Genomic DNA, 12,752 nt, shown 5'->3' on the forward strand with positions numbered 1-12,752 from the left:
TTCTGTGTGACCCCATGCACTGTAGCCCGCCAGGCTCCTCTGTCCATGGGATTTCCAAGATTTCCAATGAGTCAACGTGGAAGAGCTAGGATGTTTAAACCAGGTCTAACTTCAGCATCCATGGTCTTAAGATACAGTATAGAGTATATCATTGAATGGGCATATGAACAGACAGATGCATGGTGGATGAACGGATGGATGGAAAGATGGAGGGCACTTAGGCAGAAGCAGAGAGTAGAGATGACAACAGGTATTCTGGGGCTGAGATTTTGTATTGCTTCACTAACCTGAATGATTTAAAAGGGCTTGTGTATTTTTGAAATAGAATTTATAAAAATAGATATTCCTCACATAATTTCAAAGATTCTGAATATTTTGTGTTTGATGTATAAACCAGATGGTGCATTTTTAAAAATACACACAGTTTTCTATTTGGCAAACTTACATTAAGAAATTTAATTCCACCTCTCAGTAAATAAATAAGCTGTAACCTACCTCTCTAGTATGTAGATCAGAGGTCAAACTGAAGGAAACAGTCATTTCTTCTTAGACTGGTTTAGATATTATATGATTGTTCTTCTTTCTGACATGACTATCTCCATGTATGGTCTTTCCTTCACTTTCCAGAACTATATACACATAATCTCTTACACAGGTTTTAACCATAGAGAGAAAAGTTGCTGTCTGAAACCAAGCAGAATCTAAGAATCAGGGGTTGAGGAGAAAGAATGTTTAAGAACAAGAGCTAGAGAAGATGTCTCTTTTGGAGATCCTTTTCGGTCCACATTTGGCAGTGACATAGAATATATATCCCGTGCCTACAGAATTTACAGAACATCGCTTTTTCCCTTCTGCTGCTTCTTTTGGCAGAAGTGAACAGCAAGGAGATGCAACGTGGAAATCAGACTTCCATGTCTCACTTCATCTTAGTGGGGCTGCACCACCCACCACAGCTTGGGGTACCGCTCTTCCTAACCTTCCTTGTCATCTATGCCCTCACTGTCTGTGGGAATGGGCTTATCATCCTCACGGTCTTGGTGGACACCCAGCTCCACCGCCCCATGTACTGGTTCCTATGTCACCTCTCCCTCCTGGACATGACCATTTCCTCTGCCATTGTCCCCAAGATGTTAGCTGGCTTTCTCTTGGACAGCAGGATTATCTCCTTTGGGGGCTGTGTCATCCAGCTTTTCACATTCCATTTCCTGGGCTGCAGTGAATGCTTCCTGTACACACTCATGGCTTATGACCGCTTCCTAGCCATTTGCAAGCCTTTGCATTATGCCACCATCATGACCCGCAGCGTCTGTAACTCTCTAGCCATTGGCACCTGGCTGGGAGGCACTCTCCACTCACTTTTCCAAACAAGCTTCATATTCCGGCTGCCTTTCTGTGGTCCAAACCGGGTAGACTACTTCTTCTGTGACATTCCAGCCATGCTGCGTCTAGCCTGCGCTGACACCACCATCAACGAGCTGATCACCTTTGTGGACATTGGATTCCTGGCCCTGACCTGCTTTGTGCTTATCCTCGCTTCCTATGGCTACATAGTGGCTGCTATCCTGCGAATCCGGTCCGTCGACGGGCGCCGCAACGCCTTCTCCACCTGCGCCGCCCACCTCACCGTGGTCATTGTCTACTATGCGCCCTGCACCTTCATTTACCTGCGCCCTGGCTCTCAGGAACCCCTGGATGGAGTGGTAGCTGTCTTCTACACAGTCATCACTCCCTTGCTTAATCCTATCATCTACACACTTCGCAACAAAGAAATGAAGGCAGCCTTATGGAGGCTGGGAGGTCGCAAGGTCGTGAAGCCTCACTGACTGGATGCATCACAGACATGCAGGAAATGCTAAAATTTAGGGTATCAGGAGGGACACCAGATAACTGGGGAGCTTTAAGATAGAAAGAGAATGAAGAATTCATACAGATAGTTGAAGACTCCTAGATATGGAGGTGGGAACCTTGGAAAGTTCTACATTGTAACCTACTTTCCAACATGATTTTTCATGTTTCCTCCTTGAATAACAATGGAAATCAATCAAAACACTCAATAAGGATGATAACATGCAGAAAAAAATCTAAGATAAGTAAACTGTCCACATAAAAACTCTCTCTTTGGCATCCATCTACATGTGTATTACTGCTTCTAACCCCTGAATTGATACCCACATAGCTTTTTACAGGCTATAAGTAACCTTCATGCAAACCATATAATTTGACCTTGACAGCAATTATATGAGGTAAGAATTATTCCCATGTAACTGTGGGAAAAAATGAAGTTCAAGGAAGTAAGTGGCTTTCCCATACTCACTCTCTGCCTTTTACTTTGATGAAAAGATGGTCCATGGACTTGAGAGGGCACTTTCACTGCAAAGTAAGGGAGCCATGATATGTGCACTGCATCATGACCGGAGTAGTTCTGGCCTTCTGAGCTTGCACAGAACTCTACTTTGGTAAAAATGACATGGGTATATCAAGGATAAACTTCCTTATGGCTAGATCTCCCTGTTGATCTCCTGGCTATTAATTAAACAGACCATATGAGATGGTAGAAGAATGCATGCTACCATATCCTGGCATTTTCCACAACAATTGAGTATGAGTGAGGAGATGCAAATGGGATGGGGCATATACCTACTTGCAAGAAGATGAGGTCTGCTCTATTAGTCCTTTTTTGTGATAATATTGCCAGGGTCCAAGGAGGGCCCCCCAGTCCCAGAGTGCTCAAGATGTTTGGTTTTGATGTTTGAATTTTCGATGTTTTGAATATATGTGGGTAAGTATAGCCCATGAAATATGATGATATTCTATTCCAAAATCAATTCTACTTGTTAAAAAGCTGGCAAAAGGAAGGAGAACTGATTTATGTGTACCAGACATTTTCTGAGCCTAGATGTGTGTGTTCAGTGATTTTTCTTGCTGTCTGCTCTAACAGCAGAAATGTAAGGTTGAACATCAAAATATGCATGAATAGGCAATTCCATTAAAATAAACAAAAACATATTCAGTGTAACTCCAAAACTGTAACGTTGTCATCTATTCTAAGTGCATCTATGATCTTATGAGCAGAAAATACATTTATACATGAGCATGTAGCTAAACTATCGATATATGACTAGAATGGGCTTCCCAAGTGACACCAATGGTAAAGACTGTGCCTGCCAATGCAGTAGATGCAAGAGGCATGGGTTCAATTCCTGGGTCTGGAAGATCCCTGGAGAAGGAAATGGCAACCCACTCCAGTATTTTTGCCTGGGAAATCCCATGGAGAGAGGAGACTGGCAGGCTACAGTCCATGGGGTTAGAGCAGGACACGACTGAGCACTCATGCCATTCCATGACTAGAAATTGAAATTTAAGATTGGTTTATAATTCAGTGTAAAATTAGTACTGCAGTAGTTCAGGAAAAGGAGTTAGAGAAAGATAACTGAACCTGGAATTTATAAAGCTGGCACCCTGGAAAGTATAGGACGATCTACAGTTTGCGGGTCTTGTAAAATCTACTCAGAAAAAAAGGAGTAAATAGATAGAATTTTTCATGTGATAGGAACAGTATAAACCCTAAGGATAATCCTAGGAGAAACCCCTAGAGACGTTTAATTAGCTCTCGGGTGGAGAGGCCCTGGGGATGGGAAAAAGCAGTTAGTTACAAACTCTATTTGACAAACATAAAACACCACAGTGCTACAGGCACCTCAACATCCCACCGCACAAACAGAAGCAGAACTCAGTTAATAAGCCTCTTGGGTCAGAACAGAGACCTGAAAGTTGAATTAAAGTAAACATGGGCCTCTCTTTTCCCATCAAGACCAATGATACATCATGCAAAAATGAAGGGTTACATTAAAAACTTAATTTTTTGTTTAACTGTTAGTCGAGAAACATAAACTATATCTCATCACTTTAAATTAAGAAAACAGCATAAAAACATAAAATCATAAAAAAATCATAAAAACAGCAAGCAACAAATTTTACTTTATCCTGTGTGTGTGTGCACTTAGTCATGTCTGACTCTTTGCGACCCTGTGGACTGTAGCCCACCGGCTCCTCTGTCCATGGATTCTCCAGGCAAGAATACTGGAGTGGGTTGCCATGCCCTCCTCCAGAGGATCTTCCCAACCCAGGGACTTTATCCTCTATTCACAGTTAAGACAACTGCAGAGCCAATAATTGAACTTAAGTCTATCTGAGTCCAAAACTTGAAACCCTCCTTTAAAAAGAACTATGTAGGTTAGTATATACTTTTTATACAACTTCAACTCTTAGGAGGAAATTTTGTTTTCAAGTTCATTTTGAGTTTCTCTAGCCTTAAAAGTGAGAAAAAATAAAGCAGAAGAGAAAAAGTAGTTAATCTGAATGTTCAACCAGTGTTGAAAACAGTAATTAAGAACAAGGTCCTGTTTAGAGTTTGAATAAAGTGTGATTAATTTTACTTTGGGTAAGTCACTTTTTTTTTTACAAAGTTGGTGTTTAAAAATGGATGAAAATATATTTGACTTTTTTTTTTTTAATTTTAAAAAATGAGACCATATTCTAGTTTCAGAACTTTGCATGGGCTATTGTGGGAGTGCGCCCTCCCGTGATGTCAGCGAAGACTTGCAAGTGAATAAGCACCTAAGTCTTACACCTTACTTAACTTGAGGAATTTCCAATTTTCCTCTAAAAGTGAGAAAAGAATTGACCTATCTGATTTTATTTTATTTTTTTTTCTGATTTTAACCTTAAAAAATAAGCTGCCCTTCAAACGCTTATACCACCAAGTTCAGTTTATCTTTTCTTAAAATTATTTATTTTAGTTGGAGGCCAATTACTTTACAATATTGTGGTGGTTTTTGCCATACATTGACATGAATCAGCCATGGGTGTACATGTGTCCCACCATCCTGAACTCCCCTCCCACCTCCCTCCCCATCTCATCCCTCTGGGTTGTCCCAGAGTACCAGTTTGGGTGCCCTGCTCCATGCATCAAATTTGCACTGGTCATCTATTTTAATATGGTAATATACTATTGGTAATGCTATTCTCTCATATCACCCCAACACTTTTAAAGAAGTTTTATTTACAGGAATCTGTGCAGTACTCTATAATTGTCAATTAGCTCAAGTTAGTGAACAGCATTGTTTCAGTCTTCTATATTCTCCTGATTTATTGTTACATTTCTGATTAATAACTGATGGGGCAGTGCTAAATTTTTCAAATATAATTGTGGCCTAATGAAAATTGAATTTATGCTTTTGGCTGTTTGAAAAAAATCTTTACTTCACCTTCATTATATAAGATATTTTAGCTGAATATGGAATTCTAGGTTGATAGTAGGTTTTTTTTCTTTCATTGCTTTAGAGGTGCTCCCTCTTCTTTTGGCTGGCTTAATAGGTTTTTAAGGTTTCATATCATTCCTATCTTTGTTCCTTTAGCATAATGAGTCTTTTCTGTCTCTGTCTTCCTGTTCGTTTTTCTCTTTTTCAGCAAATTCAGTAGTTTGTTTGGGGTGTGTGCCTTCATGTGGCTTTATTTATGTTCATGCTATTTGTTGCTCATTGTGTTTCTCTTATCTGTGGGCCTATTGTTTTCATAAAATTTGGAAAATTTCAGGTATTATTTATTCAAATAGTATTTCTACTTACCTCTCTCTTCTTCTGAGACTCCAATAACATGCAAATTAGATTGCTTAATACTGTCCTACAGTTGATCGAGGCCCTGTTCTTCTTTTTTAGCCTCTAGTTTTTTTTCTATTCAATCTTGATAATTTCTAACACTTAAAATTCTCTTATCTTTCTCTTCCACAATATCTAAGCTACTGTTCATCTTACTATGTGTCTTTTTATTTCAGTTGTTATACATTTCACCTCTCAGATTTCCATTTGGTTCTTTTTATGACTAGGTATACAACAGCTTTTATTCTTGATCTCATAAGCCCTCAAACTAAGGCACTAACCTTTGAGGATTTTAACCAATACTATATGTATTATGGGTTTCTGAATTACAGAAACTGTTTCCAGGCATTAAGTTCAGGTTATCTCAGGACTTATTTCATTTGTTTCCCCTATTCCAGGAATCATATTCCTATACTGCCTTTTGTCCAATGTCTAAAAAGAATTAATGTATAGATTTTTGTCTATTTTTCTAGACTTTTACAGTTGGAAGGCATTTCCTGTAGCAGTTAATTTTGTATTAAGAGAGCAGACAGATGGTCTTGATTTTTGAATTGTTGGTTTCATAATAAAAATGGTTACTAAACTATCTTATTTGCCATAATGAAATGAAAGAAAACCTAAGTGCTATCTCATTTTCTTTTTAAACCTCAAATCTGGAATAAAAAAGAAAAAAATGGCAAGAAATATTTATAAATTTCCTTTTGCTCAGTGTTATTTTATTAAAAGGAACAATAATTATGAAATATGAGGAAAGAACTATCTCACTGAACTTGTGAATATTGGTTCACTCAGATACAGTGCTGTGATATGCATGATAAACTGAAATTAAGCAAAACATTTTGCTTGTCAGATTAAACAAGTCAAAGCAATATTCCATTGAAACTAAATTTAACTACCACCTGTCCTATAACCTAAATACCGTATTTTATCTTTCAGACTTTTCTTTCATTCACCTAAAGAGATAACTATTAGCCAACTGGTTCTATAATGCATAAGACTAAGAACCTATAATGTACCTTTAGCCCCTAACTTGATGTAATTCATAGAGCCTATAATTTTCCCTTTTTCACAATAAATAATGAATTTGTCGCACATTTATGTATTATTGCATATGCATTATAAACACACAAAAATGTATTTAAACTGACCATTTGCTTTTTATTATTCAATGAATGCATGGAGGATTTATATTTTCTGTAAAAAAAATAGTTCTAATTTTAGAAAGAAGTTTCTTGAAATTTCTCAAAGCAACTGCTGATTTTTAGAATTCAGATACAACTCTTGTTTGTTCCTAAATTAAAAACAAAGTTTATTTCTTTGGCACAATCTTTTCTCTTTTTCATATTTGATCATGTTGACAAGGATACTTATAAAATGCTAAGTAGTAAAGGATAAAAGAGATGTTCTTGATTTTACCTGACTTTGAGGGGAATACAAGTAAACTGTCACCTTTAAATGTGATTGTCCCTAAAAATAATTGTACCCTTTATTTTGTTTTAAATTATTATTTTACTAAGATATGCTTTTCATAATGACTATTGAGGCTTGTTTCCTAAATTTATTGGGTAATATTTTCTTCTCCTATAAATTTCCTAATGTGGTGAACTACAATGAATTGTTTCCTGATACTAAAATATCTTTATGCTCTATGCAAATATTACTTTATTATGACATGTATTTGCTTCTATTTGATTATTTGCACTTATGAATATAAGAGCAAATGATTCATAAGAATTTATAAAAATAAATTCTTATGAATATAAGAGCAAATGATTCATAAGAATTTATATAAATAAATTCATGTAAATGTATATGAATTAAATTTATAAATTATAAATTTATATAAATAAATTCAGAAGAATTTATATTCATAAATGATATTAGCCTATAAGTTTATTTTGTTTGCTGTTTTTATTTGAAATTGATATCAAGGTTATGTTAATGTTATAAATAGATACATAATTTTTAAATCTAGTCTCTGTTATATTTTATAAAGTCAACTCTAAGATATCCTAAGCAAATCTAAGACACTACTAGATTTCAAATATGAAGATAAAACCATCAAGGACTTCAACCAAATGATTAAATAATTTACAAAAGCAAAAGAATTAACTAAGACATCAGACATTTAAAAAGCAAAATGCAAAGCAAAGAAGCAATGGTACAACATGTTTTTAAAAACTCAGTGAGAGAAAGTATAAACCAATGATTTTATATGCAGGGAAAGTGTTCCTTCAACGATCAAGGCAATGAAAAAACACCATTCAACACATTAAGTACTTAAGGACTTCTGCATTCATCAACCCTTCCTAAGGAATCTACTAATGAAAGAACATCAACCAATCAAAAGATAATTGAGAAAACTTCAGCAAAAAGACGGATTGTCAATATTTTAATTTATATAAATGTACACATAAGACTGAAGCAAAGGAGGAATGAAGGTGGAAAACTCATGCACAAAGGTTATGTATTGTGATAAAGTTGAAATAATACAATTGAAATGTGAGAGAAAAATGAAAGGAAAGAGAGAAATTAAAGAGCTTATTGTTGTACAGGCAATAGATGTACTTTAAAAGATACTGAAAATAACTAATAAGCCTGAGTAAAGAATAATATAATAAAACAGAAGTCTAAACTCAATTTTTAAAATCAGTATAAGAAAGAAAACTGTAGAGAAATAAACTCATAAATGTCAATTCAAAATCACTAAATAAAATATTTGCAAACAGAATCCAATACCACATAAAAGAAAATAATACATCATAACCCAGTGGGATGTATTGGAAGAGGATGTTCTTTTAATGTTAGCTAATCAGTTAATATCATATTCCATATTAATAAGTGTGGGAGGAAAGGTCATATGACTATATTAACAGATATCTAACAAAGTCTTTAACAAAATTCAACACCCATTATGATCAAAATACTCAAGAAAATTGACATGAGAAATACTTAACATGATGACATATAATAATATTTTATATGTATAATAAGAAATGCAGGCAGTTTCTTATTTAATTGGACAACACTAGAGGCATTTCCAATTAAAACAAGATCAAAGTAACAATACACATTCTCTTTTCTAATATTTGATGCTATATTAGAAGTATTGGACTTCCCCTAGTGGCTCAGACGGTAAAGAATCTGCCTACAATTAGCTAATACAATTAAGCAAGAGAAATAAATTACAGAACTATTAGGGGAATAAGAATGGGTAAAGAATAACTAGAACTATCTCCATATGCAAGACTGAGATATATATATGAAATAAATAACTATATATGAATAAACTACTATATATGAAATAAATAACTAATAAGGACCTACTGTATAACACAGAAAACTCTTCTCAATACTCTGTAGAGATCTTTATGGGAAAAAATATTTAAAAGAGTGGATATATGTATATGTATAATTAATTCACTTTATGGTACAGTAGAAACTAACACAACATTTTAAATCAACTATACTCCAATAAATTTTTAAATATAAATAAAAATAAAAACTGCATAAGCATTAAAAAAGAAGTATCTCCATATACAAATAATAGATAGGACATCTGGAAAATCCCAGAGAATCAATAATAAAACTAACTCAATTTAAAAGACCAGTAATAAAAAGGGATTTAATATGCAAAAATCAAAGTCTTCATATACACAAGCCAAACAAAATTAGGTCCATATCTCTTCTACCACAGAAAAGAATAAACTACAAACAGATTTGGAATCTAAATGTAAAATGTAAAAACTTACAAATAATAGAAGAAAACATGGGTGAATTATTCTTCAACCATGACATAAGGTAATAATTTTGTATTATGACTCAATAGCCAAAAGCAATTAAAGAAAACAATCTAATATGGAACTGACAAATTTAGGTAATGAGAAGTAGGTTTCTCACTGTTGGAGAGAGAAACAACAAATAAAGAGAGCAAAAGTAGTGTTGGATTGGAATTTGGAAGTATCATTATAAATAAATAGCTTTTAAAATTATGGTGATAAATTGATACAGAAATAAGTATAGATGCATGTTTTGGGTGGGTTAGTATTCATACATACATTTCCTGTTTGTTGAGGGTCCCTAGGAGTAAAGACATCTCAGTAGCAAGAAATGCACTTAGAAATCAGAATTGGTTTCTAAATTTTAATGCAATTCTCCAATCGAAAGGCTCTTTAGAGAAGCTGTGGCATCTAGGGTTGGAGAAGGGAAAATACAAGAGCAGCCTGGAACATCCTGTTGTGTTGGGAAACAGGGACATGTATGAAAAAGATGAAGCATATCAATAAGATACTGATGACAAACTGAAGGAGCCCCAAATGGTCAAAATAGAACAACTTGAATAACAAAATAAATATTACACTGCATTATGTTTAATCACAGAATAAAATACATATTCATGAATCTCTACTGATGTAAATAATTGAATAAATTTAAAAACCGGAAGAAGAAACTGTTCTTCCATACAGAAGCATTCCAATCATTAATAATAATGTACAGGATTGATGGAATTTTTTTAAAATCACCATTAGACAAACAAGGTAATACTGTTCCCTGACAAAATGGATGATTCTAAAATTGTTGAGTGAAAATTTGAAGAGATACAAAACATAAGCATAGTCTCAAAGTATCTCCCCTGCAAGACATTTAACATAACCAACAGTAAGACATACTGACATCACATACACCCTGAAATGATGTGTACCTGGAAAAGGATACAATATCACTTCTATGGTATTGTGCCAAAACTGCATAATCTCAATCTACTCAAGAAAAGACATCATACATATCCAAATTGAAATATGTTATATGAAATAATTAATTGGTACTCATCAAAAGGGTAAAAGTCATTAATTACAAGGAAAGAATGAGGGACTGTCACAGATTAAAGGAGACAAAGATCCTCTTTTGGGTCCTGGAAAAGAAAAGTGATATTGGAGAAACACTGGTGAAATATCAATGTGGTCTATAGTTGAGTTTATGGTATGGTACTAATGCTAATTCTCTGATTCTTATACTTTCACAGTGGCTTATAAACTGTCAACTTTAGGAGAATTTAGCTCAATATATGTGATCTTTTCTATTTGCTAATGTTCTATAAATTTAACACTTCAAAACAAAAACATTTTAAAAATTAGAAGGAATTTAAATACTTTATTATACTATCCTTAGCAAACAGTATCTGTCCATTTATTTAAATCATGTTTTGCGTCACTCGGTAGACTTTCTTCCTTTTGATTTACTTCTTCCTTTTTTAATAACTCATTTTTGTACACCATAAAATTCACCTGTTTAAGTATACAATTCAAAAATTGTTAGTAAATTTAAAAACTTGTGCAATATAACAACAATCCAGCTTTAGAGCATTTTCTTCACTTCAGAAAGATTCCTCATGATAGTCTGTATTCATTCCCCAGTCTCACTCCAGTCTCATGTATCCACTAACCTTTCTCTTTTTATAGATTTAAGAGAATGTTTCCTTAAAAGCATATAACATGTGTCCTTTCGTGTCTGGCTTCTCGCACTTAGCATCATGTTTTTGAGTACTATCCATTTTATAATCTGCATTAGCATTTTGTTTCTCTGTATTGCTGAGTGGTATTTCAGTGTACAGATACACTTTAAAAAAAAAAAAATCTATTCACCAGTTAATGAACAACAAACGTGATTGTTTCCAGGTGTTGACTATTATGATTAATTCTATTATAAACATTTATGTTTATATGCACATGTTTTCATTTCTCTTGTGTATCCCTATAAATGGAAATTCTGGATCATATAGTAAAATTCATGTTTAAGAAACTTCTCAAAACAAGCTGTTTTCCCAAGTGGACTCTACCGTTTTGCATTCTGAATGCCATTGTGTAGAGGTTTCAGTTTCTCCACAACCAATAATACTTGTTACTGTTTATCTACTTTAAAAATCATATCCATTCCAGTGAGTGAGAAGAGGACAAATCTAAACCTAACTGGTTGAAACATCCGGCATACATATATACAGCTGATGTAAAGGACATTACAATACATCAATCTACCCAACACTGAAATGAGCTCTCTTGTGAAACAGGGAATACTCCACTGCTGAATTTGTTCAAGCAGAATCTATGCAATTTTTCATCAGAAGCCTTATAGGAAACTGAATAAATTAATGAATATGAATAAATTTAAGGTCATATGCTATATGTCCTACTCTATTCTAAGTAAACTAACATCTGTCACAAATAATAATATCCCCATTTAAAATTTGATGAATGGAGGAACCAAGAAATTTAGCACAATTATGGTTCTCTTTCAGCTAATAAGTGATTGACCAGAGACTTAAACTTAAGTTTGTCACCATCATTGTTGTTTAGTCACTCAGTTGTGTCTGACTCTTTTGTGACCCCATGGACTACAGCCCACCAGGCTCCTCTGTCCATGGGACTCTCCAGGCAAGAATACTGGAGTGGGTAGCCATTTCCTTCTCCAGGGGATCTTCCCGACCCAGAGACTGAACCTGAGTCTTCTGCACTAACAGATGAGTTCTTTACCACTGAATCACCTGGGAAGCCCTTAAATGCTGTTCAGTTGCTAAGTCGTGTCTGACTTTTGCAATCCCATGGACTATAGCCCACCAGTTTCCTGCATCCATGGGATTTCCCAAACAAGAATACTGGAGTGAGTTGCCATTTCCTTCTAAACTTAAGCTTACAAGCATCCAAATAAACTTGGCTCCTTGCTATTTCAACTTCTCTATACCAAAAACATTAATCAGAAACTAGATAAGGTGCTATATAACACAGGGAGTTCAGCCCAGTGCTCTGCGACAACCTACAGGGGTGGAATGAGGGGTGGGGGAAAGAGACTCAAGAAGGAGGGGTTATATATAATATTTATGGCTGATTCATGTTGTCATACAGCAGAAACTAACACAACATTGTAAAGCAATTATACTCCAATTAAAAATAAATTTTAAAAAAGAAACTAGATAAGGCATAAGATATTTTCTCTATGTTCCTCTTTGAAAGACATGATATATGCACATGGAACACTAAGTCCAAAGAAGGCTAAGTCTGAACATTTATTGTTCTAGAAGCCCTTTATAAATATTTTATTTCA

The 12,752-nt window shown here is 34.6% G+C and overlaps 1 protein-coding gene across 1 annotated transcript; it reads left to right on the forward strand.

Annotated features, from left to right (window-relative positions):
- Window positions 1-854: 854 nt before the first annotated feature.
- Window positions 855-1,823, forward strand: OR10G6 (olfactory receptor family 10 subfamily G member 6). Its single transcript, XM_020910236.2, has one exon. It carries the CDS (start codon window positions 888-890, stop codon window positions 1,821-1,823), a length of 936 nt encoding a protein of 311 aa, XP_020765895.2. The 5' UTR covers window positions 855-887.
- The last annotated feature ends 10,929 nt before the right edge of the window (window positions 1,824-12,752 follow it).

This window comes from Odocoileus virginianus, unplaced genomic scaffold (genome assembly GCF_023699985.2).
Source record: "Odocoileus virginianus isolate 20LAN1187 ecotype Illinois unplaced genomic scaffold, Ovbor_1.2 Unplaced_Scaffold_19, whole genome shotgun sequence".
Lineage (NCBI taxonomy): Eukaryota > Metazoa > Chordata > Mammalia > Artiodactyla > Cervidae > Odocoileus > Odocoileus virginianus.